Source organism: Odontesthes bonariensis, chromosome 17 (assembly GCF_027942865.1).
Source record: "Odontesthes bonariensis isolate fOdoBon6 chromosome 17, fOdoBon6.hap1, whole genome shotgun sequence".
NCBI classification, from domain to species: Eukaryota; Metazoa; Chordata; class Actinopteri; order Atheriniformes; family Atherinopsidae; genus Odontesthes; species Odontesthes bonariensis.
The window spans coordinates 24014791-24034455 of record NC_134522.1 but is presented as its reverse complement, the minus strand read 5'-3'; the positions used below and the strand labels follow the sequence as shown (position 1 = coordinate 24034455).

The following is a 19665-nucleotide window of genomic DNA, read 5'->3' as shown; positions in this document are numbered from 1 at the left end:
TCTTTCTCGGGTTTTGAGTTACCTCCCTCTGTAAAACGGAAAACTCAGTCTCCCTCATTTCAGGGTTAATAAACTCAGAGTTTTCACTAAACCTGCTTTGTGAAACGGACCTCTGGTGTGCGTGGAATCCAGCCCTTTCTCTCACAGTCCTCCGTGAAAACTTAAACCGTCATACTGGGTTTCTTCCCATCGTTTAAGTTGGAACTGAGTAACAAGTTGGAATTGAAGTAAAATACTTCAAATCAACTCAAAAAACAGACACGCCTTGGACAGAATGCATGGTCAGGTCAGCACGGTTAAAGTCCATTCAGTTCCAAAAGTGCAGGATAAGAAATGTATATTTAAAAAGAAAAGAAAAGTGGATAAGCTGATCCGTCACACATGTAATTATGATACCTGTGGAGGGAAGAAGTTGCTCTGTACAGAATAGATACACAACTTACACACATTTACACACGTGGACGCTGCTGTGAGCAGTGATGCACAGCGGCACAGCAACGGTCACGAAACCCACAAGTTCGATTTCTGTTGGAGTAAGACTGGAAAAGAGAGAAAGACGGGGCTGCGTTCAAGAACATTTGAGCACACAGCAAGTGCTGCTCTCACATGGTTCAGACTCGACTGGACTATCGAGGGAAAGAAAGATTATTTTTTTTGCCCCCATTTAACTTTTTGTTTTTATGATTATTGCGTTTTGTGACCAATTGAGAAAGCCATAAACAACAACAGTTCAAACTTGTCCTCACGGTGACGTTTGCCTGTTCTCCTGAGCCAGTGGTCCCTACAGATTTTCACCCAGTTCATTTCCCTCGACTACAAAAAAAATAAAAATAAAAAAAGAGCTGAAATACCCCTCTGCCTCTTAATCTATACAATCACTTAAGACAATTATATACAGATGTTTCTTGCAGGTTGTATTACAGTTAATTTACCAGTAAGAGGAAGAAAAAAAATATATATATATATATATATATATATATTCAGGAACGAAACAGAGAAAAGCGACAACGTTGTGATGTAAAAAGGGCGACTGGCTCTTTTCCTCACACACGAGTCAGGATTTAAAACTGGGCCGTGACTGTTTGTGTGGTTTTACAGGACGCACACACCGGTGTCAACCAAAGCCAGGCTTCTTAACATGAAAGAAACAGCACACTCCACTTAAGCAACAAATAAAATAACTGTTAAACAAATATGGAGCTGGTTAATCTGGCCGATTCAGGTTGTCTGTAAGAATGAGGTTTCCGTCAGAGTCCGGAACATCCTGTCCAAATTGCACGGTCACGACTGCCGTCCGGTTTCACACTCGCTTTATATGGCACTTGAAAATCAGTTCAAATTAACCATTATCAAGATTTACAGTCTGTACAGTTTTGTTTTTTTTTTTCGTTAAAAAAGTGATTTTTTACTGCTTTTGTAATATCACAAGCTTAATTAAGTTTAAATCTCACTGTGCAACCGCCTTCTAGTCAAAGACAACTACTTAAACCAGAGCTGGTTCTTGGACTTTGGAGAAGCTTGATGACGTGACATGAAAAAAAAATCCACATGGATCCAAATGAGCTAAAAAAAAAAAAAAAAAAAAAAAAAAAAAAAAATGCTGACTTGTGGTCTCTCTTGAAATGAGCTTTCTGGTGGAATAAATGCATACATAGAAAGAACATCACGTGTCTCAGTTGCTGCTACTGCAGCAGCTACGATTCCCTCCCCCACAAAACAATTTATTTCCTTTTGGAAGTTCATTTTCAAGTCCTATGATGTCCTTTGCGAGACACTCCACCCGGTCTACAAGGTCCATACACAGACAGTAAGCAATAAGACATTTAAATTTGTAAGGTTTCAAGTCTGTTTTGTCATCTTTCCCCTGTACACCCATCTTAAATTCATCCTCTTTTGGTCTAATGTTGGTGGCCGATGGACAGCACCAGAGGGATGAGGCAGCCCAGCACCAGAGCCCCAACCTCCACCTTGCTCAGTCCCTTCCCTCCGTTGCCTCCGGCAGGAGCGTGGCTGTGACCGCCGCCCCCTACCTCAGGGAGAACGTGGACGGTGGCCACGTAGAGGAAGGTGCCAGCGGAGAAGAGCATGGCGACACCGGTGGCGTTGACGTCTGACAGCGCTTCTTTGCTGCTCTGAGAGGTGGAGCAGACAGAAAAGAGTGTGAAGCTGAACGTCCTGCAGGAAATGCTGCTGAAAAGCCTCGTGTTGTACAGGTTTAATTGACGTCACAACATCTTTAAGTTTAAAATCAGGGGACAGTTTGTGTCGGTTAATGTTTACTCCCCTACAAACTACGACAATTTCACATGGAGCAAAAAATTTTGTTTTGAGTTTGAGCGGAACTTTACGCAAACAAGTAACTAAAGCAGGAGTTTGTTGGGATGAATGGGGGAGCAGAAATAAAAGGTAAACAAGAAGTGAATTAATTTATTTAATCTGAAATGGAAACATTAAAGCAAATCAATTAATCTCATTCAGAGATCATATTTGTCAAAATGAAGTTTAAGGGACAGAAAAGATGGTTGCCAAGCTGCAGATGTGCTATAAACCAAATGTTCCTTTTCCCCAGGAGACTCTGGAGCCCGATAAACTTTAACAATGACATCAAGGCCTACAGAGAACAGATGGTGATGTCATTTTGTGTCAGTTACTTTTTGCCATCATCACCTCCTTCATGAAATAAGTTCAAGGCTTTAAGAACATGTCTATCGCCCCAAAAAGCCCACCACGAAGGCCTAATTACCTGGCTGAGGCCTAGAAATGTGAGCATGGCGAGGACGGGGGCCGCCAGGGCGAAGACCAAGAGGTGTTTGCGGATGCGGTTCCTCTCGAGACCGGCGTGCATCAGGAACGACACCAGGCCGAACGCCGCCGGGGCCTGAAGGCAACACAGCGGCGCAGTTCACATGTACGGCTTGGTTCTGCAAAAAGACTTATTTTTCTACAGCAAAAGTGAAGACAACTGGAACGCCACATAAAACATATATGTACTAAAAAAGCCAACAAAATGGACTGCGTTCAATAAAACATGTTCAGTTATCACCTTATGCAGCATGATCGCTACAAATACAATGAGCTGAACACTGGTCTGAGAAGTTGAGGCGGCGGCTCCTAACGCCACTCCGTCCGCTGGGAGAAAACAAAGTCACAAGTGTCAGTAATTTGGCCTTCAGCGTAACTTTATCAATGGCAGACTACCCAATATGTGCATACCAAATGAGATAAAACTATAGATTTACGGTATATTTAAGCTACCACATCCATATATACATATATATATATACACATATACAAAAATTTTAAAAAAAAGCTTAATATGTCATTTTGTGGTTTTAGGATGTTCACAATGGCAAAACTGGGAGTTTAAAGTCTTGAGACAGCAAACTAGACTCACCTGCAGCGTGGACCACAAGACCCAGAGTGGTGGTGATTTTTGAGGAAGCGACTCTTGCCGACTCCGGATCTAAACCAGACAAGAAACACAAGGGACGACGTTTTGCAATGAGAAAAATTTGCGCCGGTGAAAATACCGGCGGTAATAAAATTGCACGAAAGTAACCAAGAAGTAGCCGTCACCCGAACCAAGTCTTTGTTGTGCTCAAGGCGGCCATCTTTTGTAATACTGACCTTCGGTGTTGTGAACGTGAGAACTGCCTATTTGGTCCACCAGCAGCATAAAGACGAAGCCGAGGACCAGAGACACTCCGATGTAGGCGTGGAGCTGCTCGTGGCCGTGCTCGTGTTTCCCGCTGGCACCGAGAGCTGCCTCCGCTTCCACCTTTGCCTCTGATGCTTCCACGACTCCAACCTGACCATCGCTGTGATGGCCTACAAAACACAAGTTAGGAGAAAACAAAATGAAGGATGGGGACTGTTATATGATTAAAGAAAAGTCTGTTGTGCAACAGAAACGGTTGTCAACTTTTTGTACTTTACCATCACCCGAACTTTGCTCTGTATGAATAGGATTCAAATCGTTAGAATCTACATAGGCAAAACAATGGATATAATATTGCTTTTGGTACATTTTAGCCTGGGCACCCACTAAGCTCTGGCAAACATCCAATAGCATATTTCTGCCAACACCAGGAAGCCAACAAGAAAAGAGAAAGCAGAGATGTACAGAAAAGATGCCAATCTGAAAAATGAAGGCAGCTATTACATAAATCAAACACCCACAGCAATTCTCAACCTGAAAAAAAAAAAAAAAAAACTGGGTTTGACGTTTGAGGAAATCAGGTATCAGCTGTGATGATCCACAAGAGAATGAAGGATTTTACGGGCTTCAATCCAATCATCTATCCTGCTTTTGGCTGAATCTAAACTGACAAAAAAAAATAAATCCCTCATCACATCATTAATAAACACTACTGATACTAAACACATTTAGATAGCTATACAAAAAAGAAAAAGAAAAAAAGATTGCATTAGTCCGACCAAAACCTTCATTTTAAAACGTATCTACATGATTGTCTCAACTAAACTGAGCAACTCAAAACCGGACTGACCGCATAGTTGGAGATTTATTTACTCTGTGTATTTACACTCAGTAAAAACTCAAATGGGTCTTGTTGATCCGCAGATGCTCGAAATTTCTGTCTTTCTTTATAAACAGTAACGTTTAAGTGTATATCAATAGTCAAATTCTCAATAAAACTGCTCTAATTAGCAGATTTTCTCCACTTGCCTCCATATTGTGAAGGATTTTTCTTACCTATGAAAAGGATCTACTGCCCGAGGCCAATTCAAAAGAAATGTATGAAGCCCAAAGTCTTTATTTGGATGTCATTACCCTCAAATAACAACAGGCTAAGCTCCAAAGATAAGAAAACAGTGGACAAACACTCAAACGTGACAATGGGAAGCAGCCAACATTTGCATTGACTAATCTTTCTCGCTTAGACTGAGGAATTCTACCTTCAAGGACTTCTTCATAAAGTGCGTGGACTCCTTCGGGAATGATAACAGCAAGTGCAGTCCCGCACAGCAGCCCAGCTCCCAGCACAGTGATCAGCTTCAGCTTCTCCTGGACAAGCAGTCACAAAACAAAGCTTCAGAACGACACAGTGCAATGTTGTCAGTTTTAGTGAAATTAATCAGTTTATTTTTGACACCAATACTTGTGATTAAAAGCATTAAACAGAGAGGAGCTTTGAATCGCTTTGAACTGTGGCTGGAGTTAGCCATTAGGTGAAAGGTCTCAGGGGTTTGCAGTGCAATTCTACACGTGTCACAAACTTACCTCTGAGAAGTTGAAAGCTAGAGGTATGGTCCCGGCCACATAACATCCTACCAACATCGCTAGAGACAGCAGGCTGATCGAGCTAAAATCGTCCATGACTACACTTTCCTCTTCGGTTAATCTACTGCTCAGCTAAACCATGAAATCCAACCTCCTCCCAGTTTTAACACCAAATTACAATCGTTCGTTTTACTTTAACAGCATGCTCTGAAATGTAGCTAGAAGCGAGCTAGAGCTGTTATTTGAACAAGCGTCAATATCCTCCTCTGGCACTAGCTCAGTCTGCTATCAAACATCCACGTTAACTATCTGAGACGTTGTAGCTTCTGGCCTCATTAGCAAAGCAAAGTTAAGCTAAGCTAAATAGCTTCGGTAACGATCCAGCTCGCAGTCTTTATAAGTAACCCCCCCCCCCTCCCCTGGCACCTTATCCTTTTATTGCAAACATCCAATACACCACGTCGTTTCCGTCAGATTCCGCTGTCACAACATTACTGTAACTTTCCTAAGTGGTTAGCGGCTAACACACAAGCTAACGAGGTAGTCTCTTGTTTGGTGCCGACTGAGTACTTCCGGGTCAGAGTTCAACTTCTCAACCTGCCACGTATCTGCGAGATTCGCTGGAGGAAAGCAAGACTCGATTTTGATTAAAATAAATAAACAACACACAAGTACATTAATTTGGAGGCTTTTTACACTAAATAGCATGCTGATTTTCTTCATTTTTATTCCTTAAATGGTATACCCGATCATTTATTCCCCAAATCTTTTTCTTTTCCATGATTCCAATATAAAAGTTTATAGTTATTTCGTTTATATATATATATATATATATATATATATATATATATATTCGTGCAAACATATTTTAAGCCTGAATATTTGTACGTGAAATTCAATAAACTTGTCCATCTCAGTCTTAATTTGAGAATTCACAAAGCCCATTTCCATATAAGTGGGTAAGTAAATGTGTAGTTTAGTCATTCATTTGAACCATTATTAAAGGAAATTATTTTCAGTGTTCTCGCTGGCCAAGTCTCTTGTATTTATAAAATATTAATCTAGAATTTGTTGCTGGAAACACGCACGCACACACTCACACACACAAGGATGGGATGTTTGCCAGTGTTAAATCACCCTTCTTTTTAATCACACATTTTAATCATTTCCACTGAGGATGATGAGTGTTGCAGTCGTGCATTTGCTAAACACTTTCAATAACACACAGAACAGGCACTTGCCCATTGTCCCTCTCAAATAAACAGTTATCTGGAAGAAAAGCGTCACTTTAGTGATAGCATGCATCCCTCTTTTATCTGGAATCTGTCATACTGCTCCCAGTTGCAGCACTGTCAGTAATATTTCTCCCCAAACACACAGCAACTGCTTTCAAACTGCTTGACAACTTATCAAAATAAGGTCACAGATGGAGTCACACTGACTCCTTTACATGCTTGGCCTATGACTCCTTCCCAGATTGGAGAAAGCAGGATGGAATCAGAAATTCCTTCGCGCTAGGTTTAAAATAACTCCCAAGTCAAAAGAGTAGTACGAATCTGATATCAAAATACAAAATAAGGAGACTTTCTACAAAAAAAAAAGCATGTTTATTAGTTCACATATCAGAGCAGGGCCTCCACAGAACATCAGAAAATCAAAGCAGAATGAGTCCAGTGATTTTGAGAACATACTGTGTGAAATGCATTGTCTTTTGGATCAACAATGTCAACAAACGGGGAAAATACAACCAAAGTTTTACCATGCAGCATGTTTGTGCAACCATTTCTGTTAGCAACTCAAGACATTCTCATACAAACGCACACGCACGCACGCACACACATACAAGGCAGGAGTTCCTTGCTGATGGAATGGAGGGGCGTATGGGCACATGTTTACAGTCTGCTCAACCGGATGACTGTAGCTAGCGGAACTGAAAACCTTAAAGAGTCAGTCAGAGATAGACACGGCCTTTACTTCACCAGTCCGATCTTCTTGGCTTCTGTTTCATATATCAAGAGCCTCCACATTTTTACTATGAAGACTTCTGCTTCCTCATCAAGAACCTGAAAGAAAAAAACAGATCGGTTAAGCTTTTGAGAAAGGAAACATGTTGATAAGTGAAAGTTGCAGGTTTAGGCTGCATCACCCGACATGATCATCTAAAACTCAAGAGATTACAGCCTACTGTCTCCTGATGTGTGAGATGGCACTCAGAAACAGTTATATTTCTAAGTAATTGAAAATTTAACATGTCACTGATGAATCGAGTGTCTATCATTTGTTACTTTCCCACTGCCGCTGACATAGCCGCCCCGGAGCCAGCTTATTGCCACATTCTGAGCACATCTTTCCAAAGGTAAAAGCCAAAATCACTAATTTACTGATCCAGAACATATTTCAACTTACCATAGCAACATCGTCAAGAATACCCTGAGGGGTGCTGTGTGCCATTACCTGGGTAGATTTAAAAAAAAAATTACAAATTAAAGCAAGCAACAAGCCCAACGACACAAATGTAGGAGGCACAGAAAGTTATTCAATATATTCAGAGGATTTTCTAAAACAACCAAAATAAAAGGAACAGAATGCAGAAACTGTCTCTCTGTTCGGAGTCTCAACTGTAAATAAAACACTAACCTTAGAACAGACAAAATCAACCAGAGTTGCTTCCTCCTCGCCAATGTATTCAATAATCTTCTTATTTATCCACGGCCTAATGCGGCGATCCATCAGAGTCTACAGAGGGGACAATCACAACATTGCATGGCTTTATTATACAAGTACTAATATTTGGGTATACAGTGTATGAAATAAAATGTTTGTGAATCAAAACTTTCACAATCTTTTTTACCGAGTCAACCATAGCCCAGTCCAACGGGTAAGAAAAGAGCTCAGGCCTGGCGGTGGGGATCTTCTCTATGAGGCTCTTTATGTGCTTGCGTTTCTCCTCGGTGTTGACGCTGCCTTTACCCGCTGACATTTCTGCCCCATCAAGCCCCAGGCTTTTATCGTCGTCACCATAATCCAGTGGAACCAGTTTCCTTTTGCGAGGCTGCTCATCTGCTTCGTCATCATCGAACTTGTTGAAAACACTGTCTGCAGATGCAAGCTTCTTTCGCTTACTTGAATTAAGCTGACTGGGACTGTTGGTGGCACCTAGAGGAGAAAATGAGGAGGAGCACAGATTTATTTTGGAACTCTAAGCCAGCAGATCTCCTCGTGTTCTCCGTTTGCCCCTGAACTCACCCAGTTTGAGACTGAGACCGATCTTTCGCCGGTTTTCCTCTAAAGGCTGGACCTCAGGAGTGTTCTCGCCTGGAATGATTATGCCGCAAGGAGATTCGTTGCTCGGTGTGTTTGGAGTCACATTCCCACTGGCAGAGGACACTGAGGGGGCGGTTGTGATTGGTCGCATGATGGGTTTGAGTAGAGGCTTGGCTTCCTGTGAGTCCTCACCGTTGTGGTAGTCATCGTCCTCCCCTTCCACGACATCATCATCTGAAAGCTGTTGGGGGCCTAGTGGCGCTGGCTCTACAGGTCTCTCGGACCCTCTCTTCTCCCGTTCCCGTTCCCGTTCCCGCTCGCGCTCTCGATCACGCTCCCGCTCGCGCTCCCGATCACGCTCCCGGTCACGCTCCCGGTCACGCTCCCGGTCACGATCACGCTCCCGATCACGCTCCCGATCACGCTCCCTCTCCCTCTGAGGCTTCTCCTGGATTACATCCTCTTCAGGTTCAAGTTTCAGAGGTGGTTGTCGTCTGCGCTCTGCCTCCTCCTCCATCTACACAAATATTGAAAATAAAGAAATCTGCGTTAACATTTGTTATGCTTAACAAGCATTGTTATGCAGCAAAAAAGCTGAGAATTGACACAAGTACACCAAAGTTTAAGAGAAAATGTCTCTCTTAAAGGATAAGACCGTTTTTTTTACATTGGGCCCTTGATTTCACATTATAACATGATGTTCTACTCACCCCTGCTTGTTGTTGGTCATTTGGAGCTGTTCCGAAGATATTCGCGAGGCGTCTGGCTGCTCTCTTGAGATATTCGGCCATGAAACGGTTTCCTATGGGCAAGCTTATACAGGCACAAACTATGCTGTTTATAATTTATTAATTACTGTACACTAGCACTGATAACGTGGAGGTTACTTAAAAAAATCCGGGTTACTGTAATTTTGAATTTTAGCCGAATGAATAAATAGGCAGCAGGTCTGTGGGCTGTCTGTGGTAGTAGCACGACGATGACGTCAGTAACACCCACTTTACGACAAAAAATCAAAATTACAGTAACCCGGATTTTTTTAAGTAAGCGACGCACCTCCACGTTATCAGGGCTAGTGTAGAGTAATTAATAAATTATAAACAGCATAGTTTGTGCCTGTATAAGCTTGCCCATAGGAAACCGTTTCATGGCCGAATATCTCAAGAGAGCAGCCAGACGCCTCTCGAATATCTTCGGAACAGCTCCAAATTACCAACAACAAGCAGGGGTGAGTAGAACATCATGTTATAATGTGAAATCAAGGGCCCAATGTCAAAAAAACGGTCTTGTCCTTTAAAGTTGCAGATGAGACTTACTCTTTGCAGCTCAGCATCGGGGTCGGGGTGACCCTCTGCTAGAAGTCTCTGTCTAATTTCTTCCAGCTCCTCCTTTTCTCGCTTGCGGTCTCGCTCGTCCAACTCGATCTCCTTTTCTCTGTCACGAAGTCGCTTCTGCAAAGCGCTGCCCCTGAGGATGAGAATAAAGAAGATAATCGAGCGATGACAGAGGTGGACACTTCACACCTCCAGAGGAAATGCCTCAAGATAATAACCTGTAGTATTTTGGATCGTCCCTGTCGTCGTCATAATCTTCAAGGAACTCTTTCAGTCTTTTGGCTTCTTTCATCTGATTTTAAACATACAGTAAAAAAATTGAGCAAGTCTCAGGATTTTATAAATTGTTCAAAACCAGCTTCATCCTGTGTGGGATGTATTGTGTATTACCATCTCACGCCGCCTCTCCTCCTCCCTCTCCGTTTCTTTGTTGTAGTCACGAGACTTCTTCCTCTCTCGGACCTCCCAGTTTTTCAGGCGCTTTAAGGCAGAAATACAACCATCATTTAATTGATTTTCTCAGAAGCAATCGTTAAAACGGAAATTAAACCGATCTAAATCGAAAAACGAGGACATTACACAAACATACTTCTTGGTAAGCGGCTTCCTTGTCCCTCAGCCTCCTTTCAAGTCTCCGCCGCTCATACACGTCTTCCTCATCTTCATCACGGTCTCGTTTTTTATCCTCTCTCGTCCTCTCTCTGCAAAAAGACAAGAGCATTACTGACTAATTTTAAAGCATTAAAGTAAAAATCGGGAGGAAAATATCAACAAAATAAAAATCAGGCACTTATTTCTCTTAAAATCTGTCTGGTTGATCAGGCCTTTAGCAGCATCAACTGCCACAGCTCTGTTTTTCGGTGAAATTACCATTAGCCTGGGAATTCCCATGCTGCTTTTCGCGCGATTTCATTCACACTGCAAAGGCAGCCTGGAAACCACCGCCCTTATTTTTGCCTGAGTTAGGGAACCAATCACAGAACGGGGGGAACAAGACGATGACGACGTCTATGCGCGACACCGAAGCTTGTAGAGTGTTAATCCAACATGGCAGCGGACACAACGTTACCGTTCGATGCAGACTTAGAAAGTGTTTTAAGTAGCTTAGAACGCAACTTTACTTTTCTTCTTCCTCGTCGAATTTCTGCCGCTCTACATACGTCATCTGGTATTTGTGATACAATTGGCTATGAATCGCGCGCAAAGCAGCATGGGAAGAACCAGACGCCATTTGATAGACATTCATAGCGCCCAATAAACGACTCTAGCCATTCGTAAACCACGCCTCAAATACGAGAAAATGCACACCTAGTTCCCAGACCACCATCTCATCGAGATGTGGACACGTCAGCCAGGCTAAGAACACATAACAACACGACTACTTTTATGAGACAAGAGTTTTGTTCATTCTTGACCGTAGAAACAGCTATTGAGAAAAACCCCTTGTTAAGAAGTAATTAATAGAAATATATTGTCATTGTTGAGGCTTTGTGTTGACAGTGAATTTTCCGACAATATAAAATAAGTTAATAAAAAGGTAGAAACAAAACTGGATAAAACTGGCTTAATGCAGCTCAATAACTGTCAGTTCAAAATACATGAGGGTCCATATAAAAGGCTATATGATCCCTGTTTTATGAGCCCTGTTTATGATGTTTACATCATAGCAAGATAAAGTTTGAAATAGTCGCCCACCAACCTGGACTTGCTGCGAGCTTCACTGACGTCTCGACTCCTCTCCCGCTCCCTCTCCCGCTCTTTCGTCCTCTCACGCTCCCGCTCTCTCTCCCTCTCCCGTTCGCGATCCCGGTCTCTTTCCCGCTCCTTGTCCCTCTCCCGCTCCCTCTCCTTTTCTTTCTCCCGGTCACGGCGCTCTCTCTCCCGCTCTCGCTCCTTGTCCCTCTCCCTCCTTTCCCTCTCGACCTCCAGTCGTTCCTTTTCTTTCTTTCCTTTCTCCTCCTCCAGTTTCTGCAGAAGCCCAACAGGAGAGAAGGGGAAACTGTCACGAGAAGCAAAGTATCGGAAAGATATCCGCACTAAGATACATGAACATTTTATCAGCACATGATGATGAAAAAAACTATTTTGAATCCCTGTTCTGGACGAGTTCACATACTACCATGAAGAGGACGGCCGCTCAGAAGCCGGAAGTCTTCCTGGCCCTGTTGTTTCCTCCACGAGGAGTTGTCCGCTGCTCGAGCAGGTTTGGTGTAAACACTGTTCAGTCGAAGCAACACTTACGTAAAACCATAAACTGCAGTTCATTCTTGACGGACACTTAAATAATTAAGTGATCTGGGGTTTATATAAGGGGTTGAAGAAAGTGGAGGTTAAAACCATCACCAGAAAAGCTTAAAAACTAGCTCTGAACACTTTCAGTATTTTACCCTTATGGGATCAAATTGTAGTGTCCCGAAGAGGCTCCGATATACAATCTTCTCCTTCACACATGCTCGAAGTTTTTCCTACATACGTAACAGGGCGATTTGACCCCTGCAAGAACTTTTTTCCAATAAAAAAAAAAAAAAAAAAAAAAAAAAAAGCTGAGGGCGAAACACGTATTGGTGAAACCATATCCGCCCATTTTCCAAATCAATGTGCAGTCATGCAAATGCATATAAGTGGGAGATTCGATCTGATGCGAGACACGCGGCAGGTTAAAAAGCTACATATTTGAAGTCTGATCAACGACACACACAAATAAGTAGTGATAACCACCCCGCTCTGCAGGGAAGAATGCACATTAAGTTAGGAAACAGAGCATTTTGCTCTTTATGCTGTTTATCGCTACTATCTAATGGCCTGGTTTGGTGTTACCTGGGGGGATTTATGGTTTAACGTTGCAAATGTCCAACCTAAGTAAATTACATAATCGGAACCAGTCTATTGTTGCCATGGTCATTTGAGATGCAGAAACACACCTGGACGTGCACCCCAGCAGCATTGTGCCAATTCAGTTTGTAGTTCAGTGGCATAATCAGATTTTGACACTTGTTTCATGTTAAAATATCAATGCTTTGTTTATATCTTTTTGCACAATAATAAAACTAAATAAACCTCATAAGTTGTGGAAGTGCAGAAAGTTTGTCTACCTTTTCACTGGACAACAAACATCCCAGCATTTTCTATGGGTCATTCTGGAGCTACTGTGGTGAAACTTACAGGTGATGAACTATGGTTTCAGCACTTCTTTGCCCCTACACATCCTACAGGCTACGTGTGGGAGGAAAAGCAGGTCAGAATAATCAGCAAAAAAAGAAAGAAAAGTCCCAACGATATCTGCGGGGCAGCTCATCTTATTACAGTCCATCCTCGTAATATCACTTTTTGACACAATCAGATACAACATTTCATTTCTGTCACAAAAAAAATGAGTGAAGCAGTCTTACCTAGAGGTTGTCTTCTGGGGTCTCTTTCGTCTCTCAAACCCAATAAAAAGAGTAAACCTTTCAGGGTCAGACCCGCAGTTCAAACACTCCGATTAGAGATTAAATAATGTCGCAGCTGTTCGTGTTGTAGATCTTGATGCATTTATATTACTTAAAAAGTGTTGGAAATGTGGGTCTGACAGCTAATGCGAAATAAAAAGTAGGAAAGGATGGAAAACCTGTTTCACATTATATGTGGGTTGAATATCATAATTTCACTAGACTTGACTCAAATTTGCATTTGAACACCACGGTTACCAGCTTTACTTGAAATTGTTGAGGCGTCCACTCCTTTCAGTTGGTCGCTTTACTTTCTGGCTCTCATTTAACTGACATTTTGCTACTTGATCCGACCTCAAACTTACCTCTTGCTTTGAAACGATTTTCAGTGTAATTTGTTTATGAAACGGTTAAAAAAACAGAGAGGGGTAAAAAAGGGTTGAAGATTTTGTTCTTTAGTATCTCACATTAAGCACAGTTTAAATGTCGAGACTATAGTTGAAATTAAGACTGAAGTTTAAATACTATTTGAAGAATAAGGATGAAACAAAGGCATTTTAAAGATATGTTGAAGGTCTAAGGGCTAATGCCGGTTTGATTTCATAGCAGTGATTTGACTTAATCTCGTAACGAGTTTATTTTTCCACAATTAGCCTTAGAACTGTAGCTTCGGCTGTTTTTTCAACTTTTTCCGCCCAATACATTTCAACTAAATTCTTGACGGTCTGAAAAACTACAACCGTGTCTTGTTTTTTTCTTCACGTGCCCTAAATACAAGAAAATCTCAGGGAGATGATTAAGTATTGTTGCGACACTGTCAATAGCCTTGTTTCCACTGTCAGTACGGTTCGGGTCACTTCGTATCGGTACAGTACGGGTCGGGTCGCTTTGGGGTCAGCTTTGCGTTCCCACTGTACATTCACTTTACATAATTCAAATTTTTTGGTGCTATTTTGCTGTTCACACTTTCTAAAATCAACCTGGATATGCAAAAAAAAAAAATAATTTGTGCTAGCATTGTAAACATAGCTTTGGTTGTCTGTTACTTCTTCCATCAGACATATCAGAGCCTCACTGTGGAATCTGAGATTATTAAATAATTCATGAAACACTTCCTGTGTTTTCTCGGCAGTTTGATTCTCACATATTTAATGAGCTTCTTTGAGACAGAAATTGAGCAAAGAGAGAAAGGTTTTAAAAGAGAAGAAACACAAAGACTCACCTTGTATATCTTCAGACCACAGAGTGCTGCGAAGGGGCGCTCCCTGCTTTAGCAATACTACTGGCTGCAGTTGAAACTACTGCAGTGGTTAAGTTCACTGTGTGTGTTGTTCAAACACATAACTGAAAATATGAGGACATGCAGAGGTTCACTGAGCAGCCCGACCTTCTCAGACCTGACTGAGTGCGAGTGCAATGCAGCATTTCAAAATCACAAGCAATATTTACGTTCCAGGTCCAGGACCATAGATGCACTTCGGCTCAGAATCCACATGTATACAAGTAAGGCAAATGACCTGGGAGCCAGTTGCCCCTCTGCAAACCCTCCAGTAGGGAGCGCCCAACATGAGTAAAGAATAGAAGAAAGATCTTACTTACATCCTATCCTCGCAACTTTTTCCAAAGCTGACATTCTGAGATTCATCTTGCTCTAGTCACCAAATGAACTCTACCATATTGGTGGGGTTTAATCAATAGATTAGCTTTATTTGGAATTGAACATCGTGTCCATGCACTCTGTGTGATGAATGCTTCTGCAGAGCTAAAGCTTTTGGTCTCAAATCAGTATTGTGAACAGTCATAACTCTTCATTAGTTTGAAAATTCTGACAATACCATAAAACAATGAATGAGTTTCAGCTTAGAAATTCTTATACTTTTGAGCCTTTCAAATAATCTATAAAACTTTAAATAAATATCTGCAGATTTATATTCCCTGACTGTTTGAATCTGTCTAACTGGAGACCGACAATAACAATAGTTTTATGGAACAGTCTTATGGACCTCCATCATTTCTTTTAACTGAAAATCCACTTGCTGTAGAGGAACTTCTAATAACAAGTGTGAGGGATTTCATCCTCAAAATCTAATTTACAGAGTAACAACAGCAGACTGATACATTACCTTGTGTGTGTCCCGGAATTTACTGATCTCTCTGGAAATCAGGTCTCTCTTGTCATCCTCCATCTCCATGGCATTGATATCCTCCTTACACAAAGGACAAAGAGCCAGGAAACAAACAAACTAAGTACTCACCAATTACCATGAAACAGCTAAAACAGACAGCATGTGAAAAACATCGCTCCAGCCTTTGATTTCATCTGCATTCAGCAAAGACTACCTCCTCTTTCTTCTCTTTACGCTTCTTGTTACGAGGCTGACTGTCGGGATCCTGCGAGGGAGCATTAAGCTCACTGGAGTACTCTCGAATGAGGACGTCTATCGCTCCCTTTACAACCTGGTCCCGACGCAGGGTTTCTTCATCCAGAACCTCGTCCTCTTCTTCATCCTCGTTTTTTGACCCATCAGTGGTTCCCTTCACGTTAAAGTCAGAAGAATGGAAGAATCCAAATTAGATTCACGATCAAATCATTCCGTTTTAGTCTTTTTTTAACAGGTGAACATCGTACCCCATTGGCACTCCTCTTCTTAGCTTTCCAATCCTCTAGCTGAGCTTTGGTTTTGGCATCGACCTTAACCAACAACTTCTTATCGCCTAAGAGCAGCTCATGTAGAAGTCTGAGGGCTCGCAGTGTGGATTCAGGCTCCTTATATTCACAGAATCCAAAAGCTGCCAGAGGTTGAGAAGAGAATAAGGTTAGTTAAACTGGTACTCAAATTAAGAAAAATACATGATAACTTATTGAACAGTGCTTCAGTCTTGAACCATCTAAAAAAAATTTTTATGTAGCCGAACTTTGATGTGATCTTTTAAAGTGGTCTTGAGCGAGAGTCCTCCAGGTTTTCTGAAGGTCCGTCAAAGTTTTCTTTGGACAAAGGCTTTGTTACCACTTCTTGCTGAATTTACAAAGAAAAAAGTTTGAGAAATTAAAAAAAACCCAAAAAAAACAAGGTGGTTCCCAGAGATCTATTGGGCAAACACTTGGCATATCTTAACAAGATGTGCAGCGTGATCTTAAAAGATGTGAAGAAACTGGACAAGTTGGGGAAAAAGAGAAATCAGGCCTACAAAACTATCAATAGCAGATGAGCAGTATGTGAAAGTGATGTCCTTAAGAAAAAGGAAAAACCTGAGAGATGCAACAGGATCTTCAGTTGATCCATCTACTATTCACTGAAGCCTCATTAGAAATGGTCTCAATGGAAGGAAGGCTGTCAATAAGCCATTCTTAAGGAAGGGAAACGGGAGAAAAGTGGACTGAAAATCAGTGGCAACGGGTCATTTGGATGGATGAATCCTCCCCAGAGCCCAGACCTCAACATTATTGAAGCAGCATCTCGCAAGAGAACGGAACAAAATGCAGCCGACATCCAAAGAAGAGCTTTGGGATGTCATTCAAGAAGCCTGGAGAACTATTCCTGAAGACTACTTGCACAAACTCTGTTTTTGCCTTATATAGTGTATTTCCGTTTTATGTCGGCACATTTCAATAAATCTTTGCAATTACTTCCCATTTTCCTGACAAGAGAGAAAGGAATTAGGGGTTGCTTGAGACTTTCGCACAGTACAGTAGATAAAATTGTAAGAAAATACGAACTTTAAATAAAAAAGTCAAAATATATTAACTGTAATTGACGGTTGTAAAAAGTACAGCAGGGTGCTATATGTTCTCTTTCGTCAACAACAAGAAGCTGTTATCTATCATGGACAACAAACAGCACCCTCTCCACCACACAGTGGACAGACAGCGGAGCACCTTCTCACAGATAGCTTCAGCTCCGCTGTCCAAGAGACAGATACAGGAAATCTTTCCTGCCACATGCCATCACTCTGTATAATAACAGTTAATCATTGTTCTGCACTAATTATGGTCATTATAATTTCGCACAACTGCATTTGTTGCACATTTTGCTGTACATATTTTACATATACATATCTACATATTTATATACATTCCGAACTGAATTTCTGCTAGTACTGCTTTTAAGTTGCATTTATATTTTACGGCATTTTTACATTTTATAGCATTTTTATATTCTATTTCATTTTATTTAGAACCTTGTCTGTATGCTGCAACTGCAAAGTAATTTCCCAGCTGGGATGAATAAAGTACTTCTATTCTATTCTAACTTTTAAGAAGAATGATCTAAGACACTAAATAAACCCCATAATGAATATGATGACCTAACAAGAATCAATGAATATTTCCAAAAGCAGCATGTCAAACCACTGCAGTGTAATATGCATTTAACACCAAGACGAGAGTTTAACTGTGCCGGGTATTTTTTGCCATTACCTTGAAGTTTCCCAGAGGCACCTTGGACCCTTTTCCAGCTTAGAACAATACCGCATTTCTATATCAACCAGAGACAAACACAAAATCAAATTATTTAATCACTCAGAAAAGTTGATAGTGACTAATCAACAGCTCGCTAATCACATTCGAGTTTTATTGTTACACTGCCACATATATAGCTGGAAATTTACAAATGGTTGCCTGAGAGTCAAGAGAAACATCAATCTAGCATATGGCGCGAGTGCTCACCGGTAAAACTGGACCGCTGCTTACCTTGAACATGCGGAGGTTTGGCTTTATCCGAATGAGAATAAGTGTCTGTCACCTGCAACTCTTCATCTAAGCGCCTCATTGTTGCTTCGCCAATTTTAGCATTATACTCTTTAAACATTTAATCCAAATGATCTATTAAAAGCACTAGAGTTCACCATATATACGTGGACCAGTACTGTCGAAGTACACAGCACTTCCATCTCACAAGATCAGCGAATGTCGATAAAAAGATCGGACAACTCACCGCTAGAAGCTGCCTGACCAGCATGTCAGATGCCTTTTCAGAGATGTTCCCCACAAATACAGTGGTGGTGGGGCCCCCACTGTCTTCTGCATCCTTGGCTCTCATGGTGCCGGACTCCTTATTTAGAACTATAGGCTTCTGTGCTACAGCAACTGCAGTTGGGACCAGAACCTACAATATGAAGTGCAAATTTTCAGATCTTGTCACTCTTATTTGGAACATGAATGAAGTTGAACAGTTCATATATGAAATGTATATTTATAAGGGGAAGGGTCTCGTGGAACAGTTGGTGATTAAAAGGCCGTGCAGTAGAAGCTCCTGTTACAAACTCACTGTGGGTGCAGGGGCCACAACACCCATGTGAACGGGGATCATGGGAGTACCTGAAAATAGAGACAAAAAAAACCCCACAGCAATATAGATTATTGTCTGCTAGTAACAAACAAAGTTATTCAAGGAAAACTGCGTTTGTGATACGATTACATAAGCCCAATTCACTCTGGGAGTTTCTGGGACAAACCTCCTGATTATCTGGCCCGTTCTGTTTCTTGTGTTTTGCCAAAAAGTCCACAATATGTGTCACTGACTGAATATTCTATGGTTATACATGTCCATGGTCTACATCAGAAATTACAACAACAGTTCAACGGGCTGGTATAAATGAAGACAGCTGTCAGGTGATGTGGCAACAGCACTTTTCAGTACCTGGCGGGACTCCAGGGGCAAAGCCTCCAAACTGTGGCGGAGGTATCCTGGGGGGCAACTGTGGGATACCAATTTGCGGGCGGTTAAGTGGAGGAGGGTACGACATCCTGAAGAAACCCTACAGGAGAAAGCAGTGTTTAACGGGAGACCAAAGGGATATTGTTTACGAGCAGGTTGAGTAAGTAAATGTGTTTATCGCTGCATTAACCTCGTATTAATAGTGAAAACGATTGCTAACGTGACATACCAAGCAGGTGGAATACCTACTTAATTAAAAACTCTGCTACGTAAACTAGCTAAATTAGCTCATTCAAGCTAACTGTGTGGCCTGGCTAGTTCACACTAGCTGCAGCGGTCATAAACTGTTATACCCACCTATACTCAAGAGTGAACGAGAAACCGGCGAATAATAGTGCTATGGTTTGTACACATAAAAACTCATTAAATACAGTATACAGAAGAACGTCACAGTAAATATCAGCTTTATATTTGACACCGGTGCGATACGGGAACCTCGGTGGTGGCAAAAAAAAAAACAGAAAGAGTACCTATTCTTTTCGAAATGAATCATGGGATACCATCGTGCTGAGTTGTTTTTTTTCCCTGAATTTAGTCCGTCAGGCAACACACACAGGGTTGAGCAGGTTTTACTCAGTATGTGCAGAAGAAATAAGCAGAAGAAATAAGACAAAAAACAACCCTGAAACACTGCCATATCGAAGCATTGTGCTGTATTGATCTGTTTTTTTTTCTGCACT

The 19665-nt window shown here is 41.5% G+C and overlaps 2 protein-coding genes across 3 annotated transcripts; both read right to left on the bottom strand.

Moving 5' to 3' along the window:
- Positions 1 to 363: 363 nt before the first annotated feature.
- slc39a9 (solute carrier family 39 member 9) lies at positions 364 to 5804 on the bottom strand. Its single transcript, XM_075447957.1, has 7 exons — positions 5243 to 5804; positions 4918 to 5026; positions 3628 to 3828; positions 3395 to 3463; positions 3044 to 3129; positions 2744 to 2878; positions 364 to 2132 (listed from the first exon to the last, which is right to left on the bottom strand). The coding sequence occupies exons 1-7, from the start codon at positions 5336 to 5338 to the stop codon at positions 1899 to 1901; spliced, it is 930 nt and encodes a 309-aa protein (XP_075304072.1). The 5' UTR covers positions 5339 to 5804; the 3' UTR covers positions 364 to 1898.
- Positions 5805 to 6370: 566 nt separating this feature from the next.
- Positions 6371 to 19446, bottom strand: rbm25a (RNA binding motif protein 25a). 2 transcript variants are annotated; one of them, XM_075488106.1, is made up of 18 exons: positions 19283 to 19446; positions 18908 to 19025; positions 18536 to 18585; positions 18203 to 18373; positions 17686 to 17743; positions 15898 to 16058; positions 15609 to 15803; positions 15392 to 15475; positions 11540 to 11808; positions 10430 to 10541; positions 10231 to 10320; positions 10059 to 10132; positions 9823 to 9973; positions 8489 to 9023; positions 8094 to 8398; positions 7880 to 7978; positions 7649 to 7696; positions 6371 to 7305 (listed from the first exon to the last, which is right to left on the bottom strand). In XM_075488106.1, the coding sequence occupies exons 2-18, from the start codon at positions 19011 to 19013 to the stop codon at positions 7213 to 7215; spliced, it is 2601 nt and encodes an 866-aa protein (XP_075344221.1). In that variant the 5' UTR covers positions 19014 to 19025; positions 19283 to 19446; the 3' UTR covers positions 6371 to 7212. The 2 variants fall into 2 exon arrangements, with proteins under 2 accessions (XP_075344221.1, XP_075344222.1); XM_075488107.1 differs by having other exon boundaries at positions 15392 to 15472.
- Between the last annotated feature and the right edge of the window lie 219 nt (positions 19447 to 19665).